We start from the raw sequence: 23,987 nt of genomic DNA, 5'->3' as shown, positions 1-23,987 counted from the left end.
TGGAGGCAGCAGTCCAAAGGGCATTAATGACAAGATAGATTGGGGTTGTTGTGACAGAATGGTGGAGAGGGAAAGCTAGGACACACACACGTGCATATAACATAATCAAAAACCAAGTTTATTAATCAAGGGATGAAAATTCATATGCCTTTAGGGGCAGACCGGTAATGAAGAAGAGAAGTGGGCTGGTATAAGACAGTAGTAGTTCTGTGGACAGAGCCAAACTGCAGAGCTGATGCTCTATCTAAAGTCATTTAAATTCAGGTTTCTGTTTGGTTTAGGATGCTGCATGACAATTCAAACATATTGTAGGCTAAATTCAGCCTACAGGCTTCCAGTCTGCAAACTGTAGAAAGGAAGCAATAATGTGTGTGAGAACCCCTGGGATTTAATAGAAGAATTCAGATGTATCTGAGGGAAGAAGGCACCTTCCTGTTTATAATGCCTCTGGACCACCACCAAAGACTGGTGACCTCCCAGCCTCAACTGTGCTGCTGTAACTCGCTGATGGGAAGTGTGGTGTGCCCAAACAATTTGTAATAAATAACACAAAGTACTGACATCATAATGAATTCACTTTGTTTTCTGGATTCACTTTTAGAATACATAAATTAAGGGTGGACTAAAGTTTATCCCTAAAATAACATCACTTACGCTTACATGCCAAAAAAGGAGGTGGAGGAACTAGAAAGGAAGAAACAAAACATAATCCTTTGTATACACATGGAAGTGTGGCCTAAATGTGACAGGCTTGTGTGTCTTCAACTGTGTCACAGGGGAATAAAGTTACAAATCACTGCTCAGGCCAAGAAGAACCAGGTATAGAGACACTGTGGCAGCTGGCCTTGGTTCTATAATACCTAGGTTGGAATGAACGAATTTTAGGAGACTTTTTCCTTTTTAACATAATTTTCAACATTTAGAAGATGATATTATTTTATAATCAGAGGAGGATACAACACAGAGGGCTTCAACAATATTGGTCCTATTTATTATTAACCTGGGTAGGAAGTACATGAGTGTCTCTTTTATTACTCTTTACATATTTTTTATGTTTAAAGATTCATAATAAAAGTTCTATTTAAAAAATCTTATTTTAAACCCTGGTAGTTCTCTGCTTTGAGAAAGCCCCAGTAGGAAAGGCTGCAGGAAAGGCAGGCAAGCAGGATTAGAGTGAAAACATCTTTTCATTTAATCTTAATCCATTTTGATGCCAACTAGAACCTTGATATTGACAAGAATAAAGAGGCACTTGACATTTTAGTCTGATTTTATGAAGACCTAAAATAATGAAGACTAATTTGAGCAAAATACACACACACACACACACACACACACACACACAAATACATACACACACATGCCTTCAGAAGTTATGTTTGAAATTTTTTTACTTAATATCAAGGCACAGTTTCCAAATACTAGACACATTAAATCACCAAAGTAGCCTAGTTAGTACACAAAATAAAATACTATTGTTTCCTTGAAAAAAAGACTTAAAATGCTGTAAATAAATGATGACAAGCATATAAACTTTAGTTAACATTTTATCACCTGGTGGTCGGTTTGAAAATTCTGGCAGTTTAGGGCCTGAGTTGTCCAAGTTAATTCCTTGTTCTCCAGGCAATGGCTGCTGATCAGCCTCCTCCAGACCAGCTGGGCGAGTATCTGGGGTGCTAAAAGATAAATTACACATTTGAGAGTAAGTTGTATAGTTTATACACAAAACTAAGCTTAACCCCTCCCCTGTTTCTGAAGAAATTTGCATTGTCATTCTTAGCATTATTTACATCTCTCTAGTCTGATAAAGTATTCAATATTTGGCATAAAAAATCTGCCAATTTCATTAAATGTTAAAATCCACTTAATTTAATAACATGGCTATTTACTCGAAGTGTTTTCTACAAATTTCTGATATGATGATTTTCATATAATCATCCATCCCTTAGATGTTTTAAGGGATCATAGTTTGGGCTATCAATATTATAAAGTACTGTGCCTATGAAACCACATTATCTTTAGGGTAGCTATCAAATTCAACCAGGGAGTCCAGATTCTTTTTTTGTGAATACTGCAGTGGTGGCTCCAACAATTCATAACACCTTGCAAGAAGCTGTAGATTGGCTAATGAAAGTGGTATTCAGAGAACAAGGAAAGCCGGAGAATACCAGAACAAAGCTAATTAATTCTGTTGCAGAATGTGTATTTAACAGACATCCCCATTGGCTTTGGGATGCTTTCCTTTTTACCTGGGTGAACCTTAGAATTTTTGGTGGGGAAGAAAAAAATTTTACCTACTAACACCCACATTCCCAAAGAACCAGAGTGCTCACAGCCCTCATTTTGTTTTTAATCTTACTCTTAGCTGTACTTTTCTTTTCTATCTTTTGTTTCCCTTTGCCCTGATATTGGTCACCCACTTTTAGACAGTATTTTACCTTACCGTACTCTGTGTAGTTTCATAAGCCTTACCTTAAATCCATTTTAAAAGCCCTAGCACACGGGAATTTAGAACCTGAAGCAGGTCCTGAGCACATGCAGATGCCTATATCAATTTGTTCCTTATATGACTTCTCTCTCACTTCAAATTACAGGCAAGGATTCTGCAGTATCCTTTACTTTCCAAGAACTATATTGCTAAAAAAAATATCTCAGATACCTGGTCCAGTTACCTCATGTTATGGATGAAAAAACAAAGGCCCACAGCAGTGTTAGAAAACAGGTCCAAGGTTCCATAGTAAGCTAGTGGTAGAACTGGGAGCATGCACTCTTACTTTTAACTTACTGTCTCCCTTCCTAGGAGCCTTGATGCTGTATAAGGCCCTTTTCACAATCTGTAGCCCCAACAAGTAAGCAATCTCCCTAAGTGCTGGTGCAGACAGCAAAAATCCATACTAATGGCAACTGAAGAACCTTGCAGTTTTACTCCCAGATTACTGGGAGGAAAAAATATTGCCACAGAAATGTTATTCCCACACAGATCGATAGTAGTAAAGAATTTAACTTAGAAAGAGCTATTGGAAAAATCAGATAATCAAACGGGTTATTAATTCTGAATTCAGGAAAAATATAGGTTGTTAATATACAATTACTGAATTTTGATTTATAAGATTTAAGAAAAAAGTGAATATAATATTAGAGTACAACCAAAGAAATATTGTGAGAAGGCTGAGAGAAAGGCAGTTGGTTTTATTTTGAACATTTCTGTTTCCTTAACTAAAACTCCCTTATTCTCTTCTATAGTTCTAGCAATTTATTTGAATTAACCTGTTTTATACTCCTCAGTCACTATTGTCTGGTAATAAATGTCTCTGAATTTCAGTTTTATAATTAAAGGCAGAAAATCCAGTTTAATCAATATTCCCTTTGGAAACATTTTATCAAGGCCAAAAATATAACAAATTAATGCTTAGCTTCAGGAAATATAATATAAATTAATTGCCTTTCCTGCTGTAATCTTGCAAAAGAACTCACCTTTACCAAAAAGGTAACTGATTTAAAAGGTCCAATCACCTTAGCATGAGATTTTAAGCTGCTGCTTCTGATAAAGAGCCTTTAAAGGAAAGGCACCTGTACAAAAAACCATTTCTATTTGAGAGACAGAAGGGAGTCTCCATAAACGGTTTTCATTTCCAAAACACATACAGCCTTTCTGGTTCCCCAACAGTCATTATAAACCTGACATGCTTTGTGGAGTTGCAGTGTGGCAGCATTGGCTACCTTTCAGGCTCTGAATGCCACAACCCTCTGGAGACTACAGACTTAAGAGATGTATCAGTTGACTGCAACGTATAAACCTTGTTTGGCTCCTTATTTGAACAAACTGTAAAAAAAATTAATTTGAGATAATCAGGGAAATGTGGACATTGTCTGGAAATGTGAGAATATGAAGGAAGTATTAGTTTTTCCAGGTGTGCTAATGGTATTGTGTGGTCATAAAAAACACAAAACAAAGACAAAAACCTGTCCTTATCTTTCAGAGATACATACTGAAATACTTAAAGTGAACTTGCTTTAAAATAACCAAGAGGATAATGGGGAGAGCATGGATGAAGGCAAGATGGATTATGAGTTGATAATTTGAAGCAGGGGTAATTTCATTATACTATTCTTATTTTATACATGTTTAAAATTTTCCATCAAAAAAAGTTGTTCACATAGAAATAAATGAATAAGATCTTAGGCAAAACTATCACAACCTACTTTAGATCCTGCTGACTATTTTTCTTCTTCCGAGGGGGTTTCTTCTTCTTCGGTTTATTTGCGTTGGTATTATTTTGCTTATTGTTTACCCCAAAATGGCCTGCAGAGATATCACTCTGCAATAAGTTGACCAACAATGGGCTTGTTAGCGTGACATCCTTATTGACCGGGAAGCCTGGATTCTGACCACAGGACATCTGATTTCCATTGGGTGCTCCACTGAAAGGTGCATTGAAAGGCATCCCATGGCCTGAGAAGTGGTTTCCCGAGGCACTGTTTCCCTGCATGGCCTGCACGTGGGGGGGGACCATGTTGCTCTGTTGCATGCTAACGTCAGGCATCATCTGAGACAAGCTGACATCGTTATTTGCTGTAGTAGCAGGATCGCCATGCGGCTGGGCCATATGTGGGCTGGGCCCTGGTGGCCTCAAGACCTGCCCCTGAATCCCCATAACCTGAGATGGACTGTTGTTCACGGGCCCTTGCTGGGGCAGCATCTGTCCTGACATCTGTCCTGTAAACTGCACCATGTTTCCTTGCATGTTTGGAGTTGGTCCCCTCATTATCTGGGCTGGTCCCGACATGACATTAGATTGGTTCTGAGTGTTAAACTGTTGCTTATTCCCCTGCATCTGATTGGTCATAATCTGCTCTATCATTGGGTTCTGTTGAAGCAAAACTTGCCCCTGAGGCCCCATCATCTGGTTATGTGGTGCCATCATTTGTGGGCCCTGCTGGGGAAGCATCTGCTTGGGTGGGGTCATCCTCTGGGGCGAGGGCCCAAGATTTTGGCTCTGAGGATTCACCATCATCTGACCCTGCGGCATAAGCTGGGCCCTTGAAAGGATCATAGGGTTCTGAGGGTTCAAGGTTCCTTGTTGCTGGACCATCTGGCCCTGGGAGGGCACGATCTGCTGGTGCATGCTCATCAGCTGAGATGGTGGGCCCTGCTGGGGCTGGCCTTGCATGTTGCCCAGGTTCACCTGAGGAACCCCAGAACTACCAGCCTGTTGGTTGTTCATGTTGCCATGAATTCCCATGAGGCTGGGCTGCATCATATTTGGTGGCCCGTGGGACACCTGCATCTGGTTTTGAGGAGGACCAGCTCCTTGACCACCTTAAAAAAAAAAAAAGGCACAGTTTCAGAAAGTAATACTATTATCTTGTTGGAATTAAGATTCTCAAATTACCTTAATTAGAAAAACACAACTCACCCATATCCACTGACCAACATAAACAAATGTGCTGTGCTTAACATACTTCTGTGAGTTTTCCATAGTATGGAAATGTGACTTGGCATATATTCTCAGTGACCATACAATAGAGAAGGAGAAACCGTTTCTTTACTCCTATTTGGTAACTTAAAGATAACATTTTGAAGATCAATAAAGTTTCTCTTAGATTAAACAAAGAGAAAGGCAGCATCTCATTATTTAAAAATGATGTGCAGCTACCTTAAAATGAAGAAAATTTATGAAAAGCACAGTAGGCTAGTGAAATAAGCTCTGCTTTAGATGAGTCAGGAAACAAAAAATGTGATGTAGCCACTTAAGAAAACCTCAGCAAAGTTGAGAAGACATTTAAAAATGCTCCTTGGAAAATTAATAATGACTCTCAAAGGTTATGCATGTGATATCTGGATTGATATCTGGATGCTACACTGTAAAGAAAAGAACAGCTAATACTTCTTAAAGACAGGTCTACTCTGCCCCAGTGTGGTAAAAATTATTTAATCTTGATCTGGAAGCTGAGCCTCTGGTGGAACTAAAAGACAATTCAGAAGCTGCAGACAGAGGACAGTCAACAAAGGATGTTAAAACTTCAGTGACCCTCCCCTGTGGCAGTCCCTGGTGGACCACATGGGACATGTTTTATTCTTCTAAATTATTTCTAATTCAGACAAAGAACACTGCCTGGCTTGCTGCAGTGTTTACTTATTGTTGGGTCTTTGGGACTTTCCTATAACTGCTTATATTATCTCTCCCTTTTTGCAGAATAACCTTCTAGCTTATTTTATTCCCCCCCCTCTTTTTTTCATTTCTAAATGGGGACTAAAAAGTGGTAGCCACAATGAAGTTATGAGCCCAGTCCATGCTCCAGCCAGGAGACAGGGGACAAACTGTCCACTGTTAATACAATCCAGATTTTTCCTGAATCCTAAGGAAGATTTTCTAAACTGGCCTTAAATTGAATTCCATGACCACTGTATATACTATATACACTAATATACCAGTGTACAGTCATCCAATCAACAATTATCTATTGAGTACCTAATATGTACAAGGCATTTTTGGTACTGAGGTAACATCAATAAACAAGACAGACCAAATCCCTGACCCCTTAGAGGTCTAGTTGGCAAGAGTAAAATAACAAAGTATTTTCACAGGAAGAAGTAAAAGCTAACAAGAGAAATAATGTAGGGTAGGAGAAGAGAAAATGAGAGACAAGAGTAGAGCTCTCTTAGATGGGATAAACAGAGAAATCAAAACAATATGTGCATGTGGGAGGAAGGCACCGTATAAAAATATATCAATAAAATAGTTGTGCTTATGTGGAGGAATTATGAATGATTTTATCACCGTTTTAAAACTTCCTATAGAAAACATGAATTCACATAGCTCAGGAATTATAGTTTTGCATTAGCAGATAGGGGAAGTCACGCAGTTTGCCCTACCCTTCTCTAAGCTTTCAACAGGTATTTTTTTTTTAAGTTTAAAACTATTCTCCTTCCTTAGTGATTTACAGTTAATGTTGGAACCACATAACTGAACTAACTCCAAGTGGGGATCGGAGTTCAGAAAATATTTGTGCAACCTCAGTCCAAATTTTCTGAATGAGAAAGGGTAAGAGGCTTAGTCATGTGTCACCTAAAAGCAACCAGAAACATGAAGTCTGGGCTTATACAAATACTTTTTAGCCATTCTGCTCCACACTATTTGTCCTCCTAACCTGTAATGATTAAAGCCTGGTCTTCAACCACCACAGAAATCAGACACTCAGCATATACAATGTTAACATGAACTATAAAGAGATTTAAAAAGCCACAATTGTTCAAAATGCCATGTGCCTCCATGCCTTTGTACCTATCACCTCCTTTGCCAGAAACACCTTTTGCCCTTTCACTAACTGGAGCGGTCAGCAAACTATGGTCCATGGGCCAAATCAGGCCCATTGCCAGTTTGTAAATAAACATGAATTCAGAGTTCAGGAATATAGTTTTGCAGTAGCAGACAGGCAGGTTGAAACACTGCCATGGTCATTTATGTATCATCTATGGCTACTCTGGTGCTACAACAGCAAAGTTATGTAGTTGCAACAGAGAACATATAACCTGCAAAGCCTAAAATATTTACTATCTGGTTCTTTTCAGGAAAAAGAAAAAATGCTGACCCCAGCTCTAACCTCAAGTTTTATCTCCTTTCTTTAGGTGTTTCTAGATTCTCCATTTTACCTAATTTCAATATATCAGTTATTGCCCTGAAAGAAAAATTATTTATAGGTCTGAAACTAAGGGGAAGGACCAGGGCTTCTACTTCTCTGTATATCCTTGTTGTCTACCTACCTCACAATGTTCAAAAAATGCTGGCTGAATAAATCACAGAAAACAAACCTGCATGCTGGACATTTTGATTTGCTTGCAGCTGAGGGGCTCCTGAATTCCCAGGGGTAGTTGCTGTGGTCGAAGGCACCTGACCTTGCATAAAGTTCGGATTGGCCTGTCCTGCTGAGAAGCCAGGTGGGAGGCGTTTAGGCATTCCTTAATAGAAAACAACGAGTAAGGCAGTTACCTAGCAAATTTATACTCTTGCTTAGATGTGGAATGAATAAGGAAGGATGAGCTGCATGAAGTCTCCACTGGCTTAGCTCTCTCTGTCACACTGGTAGGATCTTTAATAAGGTTGGGAAAGATGGTTAAAAAAATCAACACAATCTCTTACATGAGCATTGTCAAAATGAAAAAGAAATACTAAAAAATTTACACTCAGAACATGCCAAGGAAAAGATGGCAATCTGCTCCCTAAATGTGATCTGAGGCCACGTCACAGCAAGGTTTAGGGCTCATTTTTCTGTAATACAACGGACCCCAAAACTTTACATACTTTAACACAGGTACCAAAGGAATATGCTAAATTCTCTCATATTCACACAAACTGATAAGAACTACTATAAAACAAAGACCTGGGTCCTGATATTAAGCATACAAAGCTGATTTTTTTTTCCATTGAGGGAAATGGATGATAATTTCCTTTGTGGAAAATTTCTCCCCAATATTGTGCTTGTCTCTTTGGAAGAGACGAGAGACCAGAAACAATTCACAGGAGCGTCAAAGTGAGGGTATATTAAATTTATCATTACACCTTCCCCTCAAAAGGTTTGCTGAAATACTGACAGCTATGGTACCAAAAACCATACTCTAATGCAATCTTACTAAAGTAATATTTTCTTTTATAGGAAGGTTTAATTTCAGAAAACAAATCTGTAATAAGGAGAATCTCAGAACCCACTCATAGTTTATAACATAGGCCTGGATGTGGCCAGATCACCTAGGTGAGCACATCACTTGCTCTATGAAAAGCATTAAGACCTAAGCTCACTTAAAATTTTTTGGTATTAGTCCATTTATTTAAGGGCCAAATTTTCAATGTCCTGAAAAACGCTCTGTAGACAAATATGCATTTGTCCTTTCTTTAGCAGTGACAAGTCCCCATTTGCATGCTTCCATTGTAATTAAATCAGTAATCACATTTGCAGGAGGGACTACCCAGCTTCCACTGATCCAAGGTTAGATGCCCAGAACAGTGAAGTTTGGAGCTGAAACATTCCTGCACTTTCTAAAAACTTCTTAGGATTCAAATATTACTGCCTGCATGTCAGTAAAAGTAATTACAAGAGAGTAGAAAGACTGATGAGCAACTTAATTTCACCAGAAATCATGGGAACATGCCTTTGCTATGTTGCACTAAAGGTGCAAGGGTTTTTTTTTTCTGGGTAGGCAATGGGTGTCTTTTGGTGGGGGGTATGTTTATCAGATGACGGTATTACTCCCTATACCTTACTGAAAAGCTCCAAGCACATTCATGTGCACTAGATCAATGATTAATAAGAATAAATAATAAACATGGAGATGGATAAGTTTTACTGTAATCGTTTTACCTCTCACACATTAAGCTCCATTGCTTTTTCTTCATACAAGAGGCACCTTACAAAATAAATAAATAAATCTCCTTTAGGTATAACTGGTGGAATTCCCTCTCTAAGGAGCAGGCATTGGCATTATAAAACTATAAAAGTCAATGATTTCTGAACTTATTCCCCTTTATACTTTAATCAAATTTAACAAACACCATGCTATTTTACTAACTAGAATTATCAAAATTGAAAATCAGAAGGGCCTTTTCCCCAACAAAACCCTATTCTTATCTTTTCATTTTTGCTCTATTGCATAATCTTAATGTTTTCAACAGCTGAGCCGCTTAAGCTGTTAATAAAATCCTGTTTCTTCTGGACGTTTTAATTTACTAGTAGAAGATCAAGCAAAAATATTTTGAAAAACAAAATGAACATCTCTATATTGAATTTTACCTGCATTTTTATCCAGAGGGCTAGCTTAAACATAACCAGTTAAGATGCTGCATAATGTATCAAGTTAACTAAGTCATATCAAGTGTCACCACTATATCCACAAAACCAAATAATTACATCCTTATTTTATTCCCTCCATTAACTCTAAAAATTGAAGTTCTGCTAAGATCTATCTCTAGTAAATTTACCAACACAAATAGCTTCAGTGTTCCTCACCTCCTAGGCCTGGATGTAAACTCTGTGGCCCCTGATTTGGTGGTTGCTGCTGCATCACCATGAAGTTAGGTGGCACGTTTCCCTGTTGAACCATAGGATTCCGACCCGGAGAGCTGACGGGCTGCTGAAATCCCTGGGGAAGTGGGTTATTTTGAGGTGGTCTTGGTCCCATCTGCTGCTGAGTTTGGTTAACCGTTGGGGAGGATGCAGGGGATCCCTGCTGGAAGGAGGAGGGTGAGGAGGCAGGAGACTTGTTGGTGAGGTGGGGCTGCTGCAGGGGGGCTGGGACCCTAGAGGGCCCTCCCTGCAAGCTCTTCATCTGAGGAGTTGTGAACTGGCCTGGGTTGCTCATCTGAGGAAAGTTTGTATGGGCTTGTGAAGCTTGCTGGCTGCCAAAGGGATACGGAGGGGGAGGGTGGGAAGGTGTCTGTACCGTGGCTAAGGATGGTCTTGCCTGGAGTTGCTGTTGCATTGGGCCAGGCAAGGGAGCCTTCTTCCACCCTTGATTTGCAGTCATTGTGCCCAGAGAACTCTGGGCTGGAGGAGGCTGAAGGGCTCCCGAAGGCAGCTGGTTCCAGCCTGGAGGAACAGGCACCTGAGCTGGGGCAGTAAACTGGGGTCGAATTCCCTGCGGCGGCTGCTGCTGATGTTGCTGTGGGGGTCTTGTCTGCAGCTGCTGCTGCTGTGGCTGTTGCTGCGGCTGCGGCTGCAGCTGGGGAAAATTAGCTGGGTTTATCTGTCTGTTCACAGGGACAGGCTGCATTGGGTGGTGCGGGGGAGCTAAAGATCCTGAGGGATGACTTTGCTGCTGTATATGGAGCCCAGAGAGGAGTGGATCCATTGCATCTGTTTAAAGACAGTCAACAAAGCAATAATTAACTTACTGCAATCTAGAGCCTTCAGCAATCCTACAGTCTTGGCAATACTGCAAATATAGAGTAAAATCTTCTGGGATCATTCAATGAAACGTTTGTGAGCACTTGCTATAATGCAAAGCAACTGCCGAGATGACAGAAAGATGAATCTTGTCTAGAAAGAGCTTATGATTCTAAGTGAATATAAGAGCCAAACATAAAATGCGGAGAGCAGTATTCTCCAAAGCATATTCTGAGGAACTATAAGAAAACAAAACAAATACAGAATTCTCGGTCATGGAGTGGCAGGACTAAGTAGACCAAGGAATAGATTTTTAGGAGTAAGAATAATGATAAGAATAATGAGAAATTCTGAGAAGAAATTCTGAGAAGGAAATGATGACTTTCAGCTTGAAGAAACTAGGGCACATTTTACATAGAAGACAGCATTTAAGCTGCGCAGTTAGGAATTTGACATCAGAGAGAGGTGAATTTTGTAATGATCTGTGCAGGGAGTTCAGCCTCTTCAACTCTCAAAGATTGGAGGTCAATACCTGACTGAGAAGCAGGGCGAGGAGTCCTGGGCTGCAGTTCTGAATTGGGGCCTGGTGCCATCATGGAAGATGACACATTTCCACCCTGGGGTATCATAACAGTGGCAGGGCTGGTCATCCTTATTAATCCTAGAGAAAAAAAAATCCCTAGAATAGAGTACTGGCATTGGCACAATGTTTGTTTTTAATGAAATATTTCAAAAATATAAGAAGGTATGGAAAATTTTTATACCACCATCTACCTTATTTAAATCTACACATTCTACCCTGCCTCCTTCAGATATATATGCAGATACACCAGAAGCTGCCTCCTCCTTCCCAATCTCATTCCATTCCCTCCTTCTTATTTTATATCTGGGGTTAACAGTTCCATGCATGTTTATCTTTCCTACATACATAAACTGCATTACATTTTTTGTATGCTTTTAATCTCTGTATAAATGATACCATTCTATATGTATTCTTCTTCAGTTTCCCTTTTCACTTAATATTATTTTATGAGATTCATCCAACTTGGCTGCTACAATAGTGTCCCATTTTATGGAACCGATAAATCCATTCTCCTGCTGATGAATACTAATTTTTCATCCTTAGAATTTTGCAGTGTCATGTATTTGTCCTGTATTCCACAGACATGTAAGAGTGTCTTTAGACTATATACTTAAAATTGCTAGGTTTTAAAGTATAAGCACCTTCAATTTTACTAGATATTGGTAAACTGCACTCAAAAGCGGTTATGCCAGTTTATACTCTTACTAGCAGTCTGAGAACTCCTCTTGCTCCACATCTTTCTAATTTCTTTTTATTTTTAAAAAATTTTTTGAAGATTTTTTTCAAGTATTTTACTTATTTATTTGTTTGTTTATTTATTTTTGGCTGATTTGGGTCTTCGTTGCTGTGCACGGGCTTTCTCTAGTTGCAGCAAGCGGGGGCTACTCTTCATTGTGGTGCACAGGTTTCTCATTGCGGTGGCTTCTCTTGTTGCGGAGCATGGGCTCTAAATGCGTGGGCTTCAGTAGTTGTGGTGCACGGGCTCAGTTGCTCTGTGGCATGTGGGATCTTCCTGGACCAGGGGTCGAACCTGTGTCCCCTGCACTGGAAGGCAGAGTCTTAACCACTGTACCACCAGGGAAGTCCCTAAAGATTTTTTTGATGTGGACCACTTTTTTTTTGTGGTACACAGGCCTCTCACTGTTGTGGCCTCTCCCGTTGTGGAGCACAGGCTCCGGATGCACAGGCTCAGCGGCCATGGCTCACGGGCCCAGCCACTCTGCGGCATGTGGGATCTTCCCAGACCGGGGCACGAACCCATGTCCCCTGCATCGGCAGGCGGGTTCTCAACCACTGTGCCACCAGGGAAGCTCGATGTGGACCACTTTTAAAGTCTTTATTGAATTTGTTACAATATTGCTTCTGTTTTATGCTTTGGTTTTTTTGGTCGTGAGGCAAGTGGGATCTTAGCTCCCCGACCAGAGATGGAACCCGCACCCCCTGCATTGGAAGGTGAAGTCTTAACCACTGGACCGCCAGGGAAGTCCCTCTAATTTCTGATATTATTAGACTTTCTAGGATTTAGCATCTGTACTTGTAAGTGAAAATAGCCTATAATTATCCTCTCTTCCTGTCCTTTAATTTTAGCATCAAGATTAAAACAACTTCAAAATGAGGAAAGCATCTTTCCTCTTTTTCTATGCTCTGAAAGAATATGTGTATCTGTCTTTTAAATATTTAGTAAAACTCACCTGTAAAATCATCTGAGCCTGTGGTTATACTAATTGATTCATAGGGAGAAAGATTAATTATTTCAATTTCTTAAGTAGTTAGAGATTTTTCATTTGATATGCCTTATTAAGTCAGTTTTAAATTATATTTTCCAGAAAACTGTTTCTTTGCCAATGCTTTCAAATTTATTACCATAAAGTTATTCATGGAATACTCTTCTTTCCATTCTTTTTTAAAATTAAGGGATTCCCCTGGTGGTCCAGTGGTAAAGAATCTGCTTTCCAATGCAGGGGACGTGGGTTCGATCCCTGGTTGGGGAACTAAGATCCCACATGCCGCAGGGCAACTAAGCCCGCGTGCCACAACTGCTGAGCTTGTACGCCTCAACGAGAGAGCCCATGTGCGGCTAACTACAGAGCCCATAGGCTCTGGAGCCCGCAGGCCACAACTATAGAGAGAAAACCCACACACCACAACTAGAGAGAAGCCTGCGTGCTGCAACTAGGGAGAAACCCGAGCAGACCGCGCGCCGTGATGGAAAAAAATAAAATAAAATAAAAGATCCTGTATGCCTCAACAAAGATCCCGTGTGCCGCAACTAAGACCCGACACAGCAAAAAATAATAAGGAAAATAAACAAGTAAATGTTTTAAAAAATTAAGATATAATTCACATACTATTAAATATACCCTTTAAAGTTTATGCTTTTTTTCTTTCTTGACATTGCTTGTGCCTCTTTTTTATTTATTTGTCTTACCAGGATCATGAATTTTAGTTGTCTTCTCAAAGAAATATCTTTTGGTTTTGCTGCTCTGCTCCACTGGGTTTTTTTTTTTTTTTTTTTTTTTTTTTTGCGGTATGCGGGCCTCTCACTGTTGTGGCCTCTCCCGTTGCGGAGCACAGGCTCCGGACGCGCAGGCTCAGCGGCCATGGCTCACGGGCTTAGTTGCTCCGCGGCATGTGGGATCTTCCCGGACCAGGGCACGAACCCGTGTCTCCTGCATCGGCAGGCGGATTCTCAACCACTGCGCCACCAGGGAAGCCCTCCACTGGGTTTTTTAATTCATACTTTACTTATCTCTGCTCTTACCTTTATTATTTCCTTCCTCCTAAATTATTACTTTGCTATTCTTTTTCTCAATTCTTAAGTCAGACATTTGGCCTGTTAATTTTCAGTTGATGTTCTGCTCTAATATAAGTATCTGAGGGCTCAAATTTTCTTCCTAATGCTATACTGTCTACATCTCACAAGTTTTGATATGTACCATTCTCATTATTCCCTTCTAAATATTTTCTAATGTCCATCATGATTGCTTTTTAAAAAATCATTGGGTATTTGGAACATATTTTAAAATTTCTAAATATATGGGATATTTTAGTTGGTCAGGTTTTTTTCTTCTTCTTCTGCTTCTTTTTTTTTGGCCACTGACTTAATTGCACTGTGGTCAGAGAAAATGAGCTCTGTGTTACCAATACCTGGTATTTACTCAAACCTACTGTGGGAATAACACATGGTCAATTTATATAAATGTTACTCTTGTAAAGATTAAGAATTCTTGAATTATTAGTGTATGGTTTCTGAATATATCCATTATATCAAACTATTCTATTATTCAAGCTTTCTTTATCCTTACTTGTTTTTGCTCAATCCATCAATTTCTAACCCAGGTGTGTTAAAATCTCCCCTAGGATTTGCTGTCTATATAAATTCTGACCATTTTTGCCTCACATATTTTGAGGCTAGGTTATTAAGAACACAAAAGTTTAGCTATCTTCCTGAATTCTTCCTTTTATATTATACAGTGGTCCTTTTTATCCTCAGTAATGCTTTTTATCTGATAAAAATATTGTTATTCTTTTTCTTGGTTAATATTCATCTGGATTCTCTATTTTTCTCTATCCTTTTAACTATGAACTGAGACCTTATGTTTTATATCATTCCTGTAAAAGCACTTAACTAAATCTGAGATTATTATTCAATCTATTAATCACTTTCTTTTTATCAGTGCTTATAATCCATTTGCATTTATTGTTAATTACTGGTATATTTTGGTTTATCATTTTATGATACCACTGCTTTTTACCCTTCTTTTTCTATGCTCTTTTCCTGAATTTTACTGTATTTTTTCATCATGCCCTTCCTTTCTAACCGCCCCCACTACTAGTTTAGAAGCTATACATTCTATTTCTATTATTTTAGTGATATTTAAAAAATGTCAACAGACATATCTGACTTAATGTCTAAAGACCATATATGATCATCATTATTACTAAATAAGTCAATGCTTATTTAGATTTACCCCATGTTTACCAATTATTTAGCTCACCATTCCTTCTTAGCTCTTATTTCTTCCATCTTAGGTTCAATTTTCTTCTTCCTGAAGTACATCCTTGGGCAGTTCAATTAGCAAGGGTCTGTTAATGGTAAATTCTCTTAGTCTCTTTAAAAAGGTCTTTAATTCATACTACTCTTGATACTATAGCTTTGTTTAAAATTCTGGGCTGTTAATAATTTTCTCATCACTTTGAAAATATTATTCTAATGTTTCATGGCTTCCAATGTTGCCACTGAGAAATTAGCTGTGGGTCTGATAATCTTCCCTTTGTAAATAACTGGTCTTTCATTTTGACTTGCTTTTAACATTCCCTTTGTTTTTCATGCTCTGTAGTTTTACAATTTTGTGTCTAGATGTGAATTTATTTTTATTTGTAGGGCTCAGAATTACTGGACTTCTGAATCTGAGGACTCATGTCTTCCATCAATTCTGGAAAAATTTCAGCCATTCTCTCTTTCACTATTGTCCCTCCTCAATTTCTTTATCTTCTTCTGGAACTCTTTTCAGATACACATTCAACTTTTTCATTTTATCCTTCACTTCTCTTGACCTCTTTCATATTTCCATCTCTTAATTTATTGTCTGTAATTTCTTCAAACTCACCTTCCAATTCAGCTGTGTCTAATTTGCTGAACAAGTTATTCACTTCAATAATTTTTAAATTTCTATAAGTTCTGTTTTTCCCCCAAATTCTCTTTGTGTTTTGATAGCGTCTTGTCCTCTTCTTAGAATTTTCGTAATTTTAAACATGCTGATATTCCTATTATCTAGAATTCTGGAGGGAGGGACTCTAAATTTTATGAATTTGGAGTAGGCTTTATGAGAAATCTGCAATGGTTTGGGGTGAGAGCTTCAACGATTATTACAACTTTAGGACCACTTAATAACTTAGCTTAGCTGTACCTGGGTCATTTCAATAATACATTAAACGTCCAACATGCATAAGGATAGAAAAGACAATTCTACAACAACCCTTTCTCCCAATCCTCAGCTAGAGCCCAGACCAAGAGAGATAAGTTTTGCATTTGTCTCCTTGTGCCAGAGAGTGAAAATTTTCTAATCTACCTTTTACTGAAAATCCTGGCTTCATGAAGGATTCCTAATTCTAACTTCTTTACGTGGACCCAAGGCAAGGCTTCAAGCTTCAAGTTTTATTCCTCTTGGCCATTAAAACTCAAATTTCTTAGCCCCTGCAGCATCTCTTCATTTGTTTACTGCTATTCAAATTTTCTTCTTTGACTTCTTTCTTGCCCTGGGGATTTCCCTTACTGTCTTACAAGCTCAGCTGTGCATTAAATGTTATATTTCATCCAGCATTTTCAGGTGTTTTGTAGTTGAGAGAGGGCGATTAGGTAAATGTTTATCTGTTAAAAATGGATTTGTTTCTACTGGTTTGTATGGCAGAAATTGAGACACAGATGTAGAGAACAAATGTATGGACACCAAGGGGGGAAAGCGGCAGGGGGGTGGGGGTGGAGGTGTGATGAATTGGGAGATTGGGATTGACATGTATACACTGATGTGTATAAAACTGATGACTAATATGAACCTGCTGTATAAAAAAATAAAAAATAGGTAACTAATAAGAACCTGCTGTATATTAAAAAAATTAATTAATTTTAAAAAAAAGGATTTGTTTCTGAGGAACCCCACCTCATTTTTCAAAGATGGTAATTAGACAGTGAGAAAGTTCTTAGGAGATAAGAAGAAACAGGTTTTCTTAGTCTACAATCAGCTTCCTATCCTCAGAAATGTTTAAGCACATGCTGGCTACATGCTTAGTAGAGATACTATAGAATACATTCCAGCTCTATGTGGGAATCTGGACTAGAGCCATGATTCACAACTGGGGGCAATTTCATCCCCCAAGGGGTATTTGGAAATGTTGGAGACAGTTTTGGTTGGAACAACTGGGGGAAAAAGGTGGTGGTGCTACTGGCACCTGACACGAGGCCAGGGATGCTGCTGAACATCCTACAATGCATAGGACAGCTCCCCACAAGAAAGAATTATCGGTTCAAAACATCAATAGCAACACATGACTAAATGACTACTATGGTATAATCACAAATCTTGGGATTCTATGAGGCTATGAAAAGAAAACAGGCTACAGATTTGGTTTTCATTATGAAAGACTCCTGCTTATCAGTCAACTTTCTGTTGCCAATGCTAAGAGAAGAAAATGGCATTAAGAATAATTTAGTCTAAGACATTCTAGATACACAATTCCAAAGTTATTTATTATTGTTTTAGAGGCTAGTTAAGGTCTCTTTCCCTTGAAAAATTTCTCTGTTTAGTTTAACCAAATGTTAAATTTTGTTTGCATCCACTATCCCAATGGACAACAGAGAAAAAACATTCTTAAAGTATGCTTGGCAGTAAAGAAAGACACCTAGGGGTTAAAATGTTACTGTGTCTACAAATCATTACTAACTGATTTTTCCTGAAACTTTATACTGTATATATTATCATAGTGTCCTTCATTAAATACCAGTCTAACCTAATTTCAACCTAAAGCGTCTAAGTTTCCTATGTTGATAATGAACTACCTACACGTCACTAAAATTTACACTAACTTTTCAGAGATGCTTAGTAAATATGCCTGTTATTTGCCAGATACTAGGAAAGCTTGCAATTAGTGTGTTGATATTGGTTTAAGAGTCCTAATGTTTTAAGGCTGGAAGAGATCTATAACATTGTTTCTAGTACATAATTAAATATGTTTACAGCTAACTAAGGCTAGTAAATATTAAGACATCTGGCCAGAAATTGAGACCAGAACCCAGATTTCTTGAGTCTCACCCTAGGTCTAGTCTTTCTTTCACTAACTATGTGCAACTTGGCTAAACTCTGCCCACTCTTCTTCTGACCCTGGTTCTTCAGTAGTGGCAATAGCGTCACCTATAATCTCTCATCAAGCTGCCTTAACACCAAATGCTCAGACTTCTATGGAGAACTATATCTTTTAACTCCCTACTACAGGTTCCAGGTTGGGTATTTTACATTTACAATATAGTACTCCAAAACAGCCCAACAGCACAGGCCCTGACATATAACAGGAACTCAGTAAATGTTTGCTATATGGCTCAGGGCTCATCCATCTTCAAGCATGACCTCAAAAGATTACAGGCACTACTATCTCATTTTATAGGTGAAGAAACAGTTGTCTGGAGAGTTACAGTGACTAGCCTGAGGTAAACACTAAATGGCAGTGCCAGGATAAAAACCTAGTTCCAATTCTATATGGCCAAGTCTTCAGCTATAGTTCAGAAAAATGGCTTTATAAATTGAGCTTCTCTATTCTGCTGCATTTCTTCAAGAGCTACTGTGGTAGATGGGGAGGTGAATGATTGGGTATAGTTTCAGGTACTTACTCTCCTTCAACCATAGCAGCTGCGCTTTTCTGGCTTATTTGAATAAAAGATCCTGCAGCAGAAAAATTTCAAAAGCCACTAGTGTTGTGAAAATAGCACTGACCTGGGGAGTTAGAGCTGTGATATTAGCCCACTGCTACTTGACCCAGGGCAAATTGCTTCCTTTTTGTGAACTCCACAGGTTCCTCAGCTTCAAATGAGAGCCAACTCAATTCTAATACTCTGTGACTCACAGAATATTGAGTTCAATCTCTAAGAAATTTCAGGACTGCTAAAAAGTTAGCAAAAAATTTATTACTCTCTCAAATTCTAAATAGATAAAAACACAATATTCTCCCACATACTTCTGCAGATTACACATAAGCATGCAAGAACTCTCAATCACAGATTCTCAGTCACAGAGAAAGGTGGGAGCTGGAAAGCTACACTATGCTATAAACACCCTGAGGGTAGAAGATGTTTTATTCAGTTCTACTTTCAACACTTAGCATAGGTCCTGTCATACAATGAAAACTCAATAAATGTTTGCTGCATGGTTCAGGGCTCATCTACCTTTAAGCATAAGCCCAAAAGATCACAAAGACTGTATATGCTCTATGCTCTGTGATTCTAGCCTCCTGAGAGTCTAGATTCACGTCTTGCTTTCCTGAACCAATAAACAGAAATGTGTCAGGAATCCCCACCTATCTTGCAGGACCCAAATGATCATACACTAGCAAATAAAGCCAAAAAAGGAAACTAGTAAAATGTCATACAATTGAGTAGATCTCACCTGGACCACCTGCCATGGGAAATCCCGCCTCTATCCTAACTGAATTTCCGGCTCCCATGGGTCCATTCATTCTCACATCTTGGCTTCGGTTCTGAGCCAAAGCGAGGTTGATAGCACCCTCCCCTGAAAATGATAGTTAGGTTAAAAAGGAAATCATCAGAATAAGATGCAAATTTCATTTAAAAGCAGATATGCGAGAGCTTTAGTTTTATGTGCTTTGGAAGAATTACGGTAAGTTTACCACCACAAAAAGGGTGAGTTCAATACTATACAGGTCTTTCTTCAACCTCACCTGAGCAGGTTCATTTACATGAAGCACAGGGAGAACATAACCAATTCTCACAATACAGCAGACGGACAATCGTTTATGATGTATGGCATCAGCAGAGAGCTTGGAACTTTGAATATTTATTTTCAACCAACTCACCTTGAATGAATGTGTGTAGGAAGAAAATATTCTCAAAAAGTCTCAAAATCCTAGATTACCTTTTGAGAATTTATGATCAGAAATTAGAAATATGAGTAGGTTTAATGAAGAAAGAACATACAATGGCATGGACACTGTGATATTTGTAAGCAAAATACCATTTCCCTTTCAATGACTGCAATATAAATAGATATGCAGCAGAGAAATTCATGCAATGAAGAGTAGATAGGTTGCTACTAATCTACCTCTGAGACATCTTACAATAAAGACCAACATTTTGTATAGGGTTTTTTTTTTTTGTTTTTTTTTTTGTTTTTTTGCGGTACGCGGGCCTCTCACTGTTGTGGCCTCTCCCATTGCGGAGCACAGGCTCCGGACGCGCAGGCTCAGTGGCCATGGCTCATGGGCCCAGCGCTTCACGGCATGTGGGATCTTCCCGGACCGGGGCATGGACCCACGTCCCCTGCATCGGCAGGTGGACTCTCAACCACTGCGCCACCAGGGAAGCCCCTTGTATAGGGTTTTTAACACTTACAAAATTGTATGTCACTTGAACCTCACAACAGCCTGGTAGGTAATGTCACTAGAAGTGTTCCAATTGAGTAGACTCTAAAGTTAGAGGCAATTTAAATCTCACTTGATAAAAAGGTCTCTGAAACAAGTTTTGGGATGCTTCCTTGTGCTTAATCCCAAACTTTGACTACTGTTACTCTGGAAGACAGCACCACCTTGTGGGCATATAAAAGTATAGCTAGGCTGTGGCTGAAAATTTGAAAGGGTGCATTCACCTTGTTCCTTAACTTAATGTTTTACAGAGCAAGATGATAAAGAAGGAAGCCAATGAGGGCACAGCAGTTTCCTCTGTCTTGTCACTGATCTAGGTCAGCGAGATAAATAGATAAAATATTAAGTATTTTAACCCGGCAGGTAGCTTGGTAATAGGGAACAAACACACTACCAGTAAGTGACCAATCACCGCTATAAGATGTTCTAAGTTGCCTATGGGAGTCAGGAAGAAAAGAGAAAAGAGAATACAGATCTTGAGGGTTTCCACTAAAGGGAAACTATTAATACACTAAACTTGCTAAGACATTCTAGGTGGAAAGAGTATTGTTCTTGAAATGGACATCAGATCAAGTAAATGGCTTGTGGCTGCTATTGACAGCCCAGACATGGTCCTTGCCTTATCTCTCTAACCTCAACTCACACTACTTTCTCCTTCAATAACAAGGATTCAGCCTCGGTGGAATTTTTTTTTACTTTCTTAGGTACACAAACACACTTCTCACCTCAAGGCCTTTGCACATGTTGTTCTCTCTGCCTAGAACAGTTCTCCCACACTCTTCACATAAACCAACTTCTCAATTTTCAATGTAATCTTAAGTGTCACATGCCCCCAAATGTCTTCTCCAATCTTCTTATCTAAGGTGAGGTCACCCTTATCAGAACATCTTGTTACTTTTTCAGAGCACATCCCATGTATCAACAGTTACTTATTCATTCACTTATAGTTATTAACAATTAATAGTTATTAACAGTAACCCCCTTAACTCTCAATTTCCTAATTTAGATGATAAATTATATGGTCACCTTAATTATATCCTTTAAACACTGAACAGTGCCTGGTACACAGTAGGCACTCATCAGCTATATACTGGCTATATGATGAATAGTCATCTTATTATAACCTTACAAAGAATCATAGGCATTTTTCTATATGATAAATGCATTCCTTGAAAACCTCGCAGTCTATAAAAATCTCACACTGAAAATAATAGGTTTTATGGGAAAAACAGGGTTGAGGCAAACTCAAAACCCATGCAGCTTTGTAACCAGAGCACTAATAAAAACAAAAATTGGTGTAGGCAACATACCCCAAAACAGTAGAATGAAAATGACTGGTTAAAGGTGGGAAATAATGTAGATGCAGTGGAGCTTTGAGCCAGTGGAGCCACCATTAAGGTGGGCACAGGAGAAACTGAAACTTCACAAGCCGAGAGCCATGCAATGCTGAGGGTATACTTCTGGGGAAGGTAGCTGAGTGTAACTTCTCATTCTTAATTTTCCTGAAATAAAGCTGAAAGAACTCCCACCCATGTAGCAACAGATCTAAAGGCTTTTTGGCTTTTCTTGCTGATGGGGGTTGGCAAACTATGGCCTGTGGGCCAAATCTAGCCCGCTGCCTGTTTATTTAAATGAGTGTTATTGGAACACAGCACATTCATTCATTTATATATTGCCTATGGCTGTTTTTGCACTACTACAGTAGAGCTGAGTTGTCTTGACAGAGATCTTCTGGCCCACAGAGCCAAAAAAATTTATTCTCTGGCCCTTGACACAGACTCCTGCTTTAAATCAGAATGAATTTACAGAGGAGTCACAAAATGTCCTCAAAAAAGACATCTCCCCAACTCCCTGGCCAAAACTCAAAAGAAGGGTACAGGGAGTATTCTTCAATGGAGAACAGTCTATTGGGAGGAACAACCTGTCCCTCCAGCCCTGCAGCAGACACCATGACAGTGGCAAGACCTTCTCTTACAACTTAAAAGGCATCAGTCCATCACCAGCTTCACAAAAGCAACAGCTATTGCCACCACTTTCACTCCTGCCTGAGTTCCCAGGGAATGTGGAAAGAGAAAAGGAGATTACCTGGGACACATATGTGTACCCTAAAAGTTAAAGAACTCTTTTCTGTAATATGATAATCACTGCCATATGTAAATTTCATAATTTCTTGTAATCTATGTTATCTATTTGGCTTCCTTGCTGGTACTTGTATTTTAATTTATGGCTATAACGATAGAGGGGAGTCAGCATCTTACCCTTTTAAGAATCTGTAGGAAGTAGGTATGATTAAGAGAAGAAACTGGTGTTTCCTTTCTCCAGAGGAAAACACTACCACAAAGCCCTTTTAATTCAGGTAAATAGGTAAGAGAGACTATAAAATGTTTGGGGTTTTTAAGAAACTGCTTACATATTTCTTATAAAAAATACATGTGCTTATGTGCTTATAAAGCATAAACAGCCTATACAGTGTTATTACCAATAGTTGACTTCTACTCTTCCCAAAAGTTCATCCTACATCCAACACATTGCTGTGAATTAATTTGACTTTTCTGAATCCTTGTAGACAATCCAACATTTTTTGAAACAAACTGGTTATTGTTTAAGCCACTATTTCCTTGTTTATCAAATTACGGAATTTACCCCATTTCTCAATCTATATATCTCTAAATAATCTCTCTAAATTATGTTTGTTGATATCACCCCTTCTGGGGCACAGCAACCTACAATCTTAACTGCATAAAATGTGTCTCACTCCTACATACAAAATGTAGACCATTTTTTGGTTACTGAGGTTCAATGGAGCATTTAGGTCCTATGCAAGCAAAGGGTCAGGAGGGCTTGGCCCACCAGGGCAAGAGAAGGCTGGAATCACTCACTGGTTGCCACCATGTTTACATCAACACAGGAGGGGAAAAGAAGGTTTTAGTTCATTGGGCACCAAAAGATAGCATCTTCTTTGTGCTTCCCCATACTTGGTACTTACATCTCTCAGGTTTGTCTCCCTCATCAAGGTCAGGAGCTCCTTTTGAGTTTATAATGGCAAAGACCATATTTTATTTATCATTTATTCTGAGGGCTGAAGCAAAGTGTTATTATTATATATGTGCTTCCCTTGCTTTCATTCAACATATGTTTATTAAAGAACTTGACATGTACAGGCAAGCAAAGATTCAACAGTGAGCGAAACAAGATATGGTCCCTGCCCCTACTGGAGCTTGTAGTCCATGGGGGAACAAAACAATCATCAAATAAATGCTTTAATCAAAGTGTGAGAAAATGATCTGAGGGGGAAAAAAAACAGACTTTTGTAAGAGTACATGAAAAAAGACTCTGACTTAGTCAAGGAGTTCAGAAAACACCTCATCCTCAAGATTTAAGC

The 23,987-nt window shown here is 38.9% G+C and overlaps 1 protein-coding gene across 19 annotated transcripts in view; it reads right to left on the bottom strand.

Annotated features, from left to right (window-relative positions):
- NCOA6 (nuclear receptor coactivator 6) overlaps positions 1 to 23,987 on the bottom strand; it is an 89,536-nt gene that overhangs the window by 23,676 nt on the left and 41,873 nt on the right. For 9 of the 19 annotated variants that reach the window (XM_067012173.1, XM_067012176.1, XM_067012172.1 and 6 more), the window contains 6 exons: positions 19,615 to 19,737; positions 11,411 to 11,539; positions 10,003 to 10,848; positions 7,814 to 7,960; positions 4,204 to 5,320; positions 1,555 to 1,676 (listed from right to left, as the gene is read on the bottom strand). In XM_067012173.1, the coding sequence (XP_066868274.1) occupies positions 1,555 to 1,676; positions 4,204 to 5,320; positions 7,814 to 7,960; positions 10,003 to 10,848; positions 11,411 to 11,539; positions 19,615 to 19,737 (2,484 nt within the window). Of the gene's footprint in view, positions 1 to 1,554; positions 1,677 to 4,203; positions 5,321 to 7,813; positions 7,961 to 10,002; positions 10,849 to 11,410; positions 11,540 to 15,459; positions 15,548 to 19,614; positions 19,738 to 23,987 lie in introns of all 19 variants that reach the window. The other 10 variants (XM_059039011.2, XM_067012178.1, XM_067012180.1 and 7 more) reach the window with 7 other exon arrangements.

This window comes from Kogia breviceps, chromosome 14 (genome assembly GCF_026419965.1).
Source record: "Kogia breviceps isolate mKogBre1 chromosome 14, mKogBre1 haplotype 1, whole genome shotgun sequence".
NCBI classification, from domain to species: domain Eukaryota; kingdom Metazoa; phylum Chordata; class Mammalia; order Artiodactyla; family Physeteridae; genus Kogia; species Kogia breviceps.
Note: the sequence above shows the minus strand (reverse complement) of the source record. Positions and strands in the feature narration are given on the sequence as shown.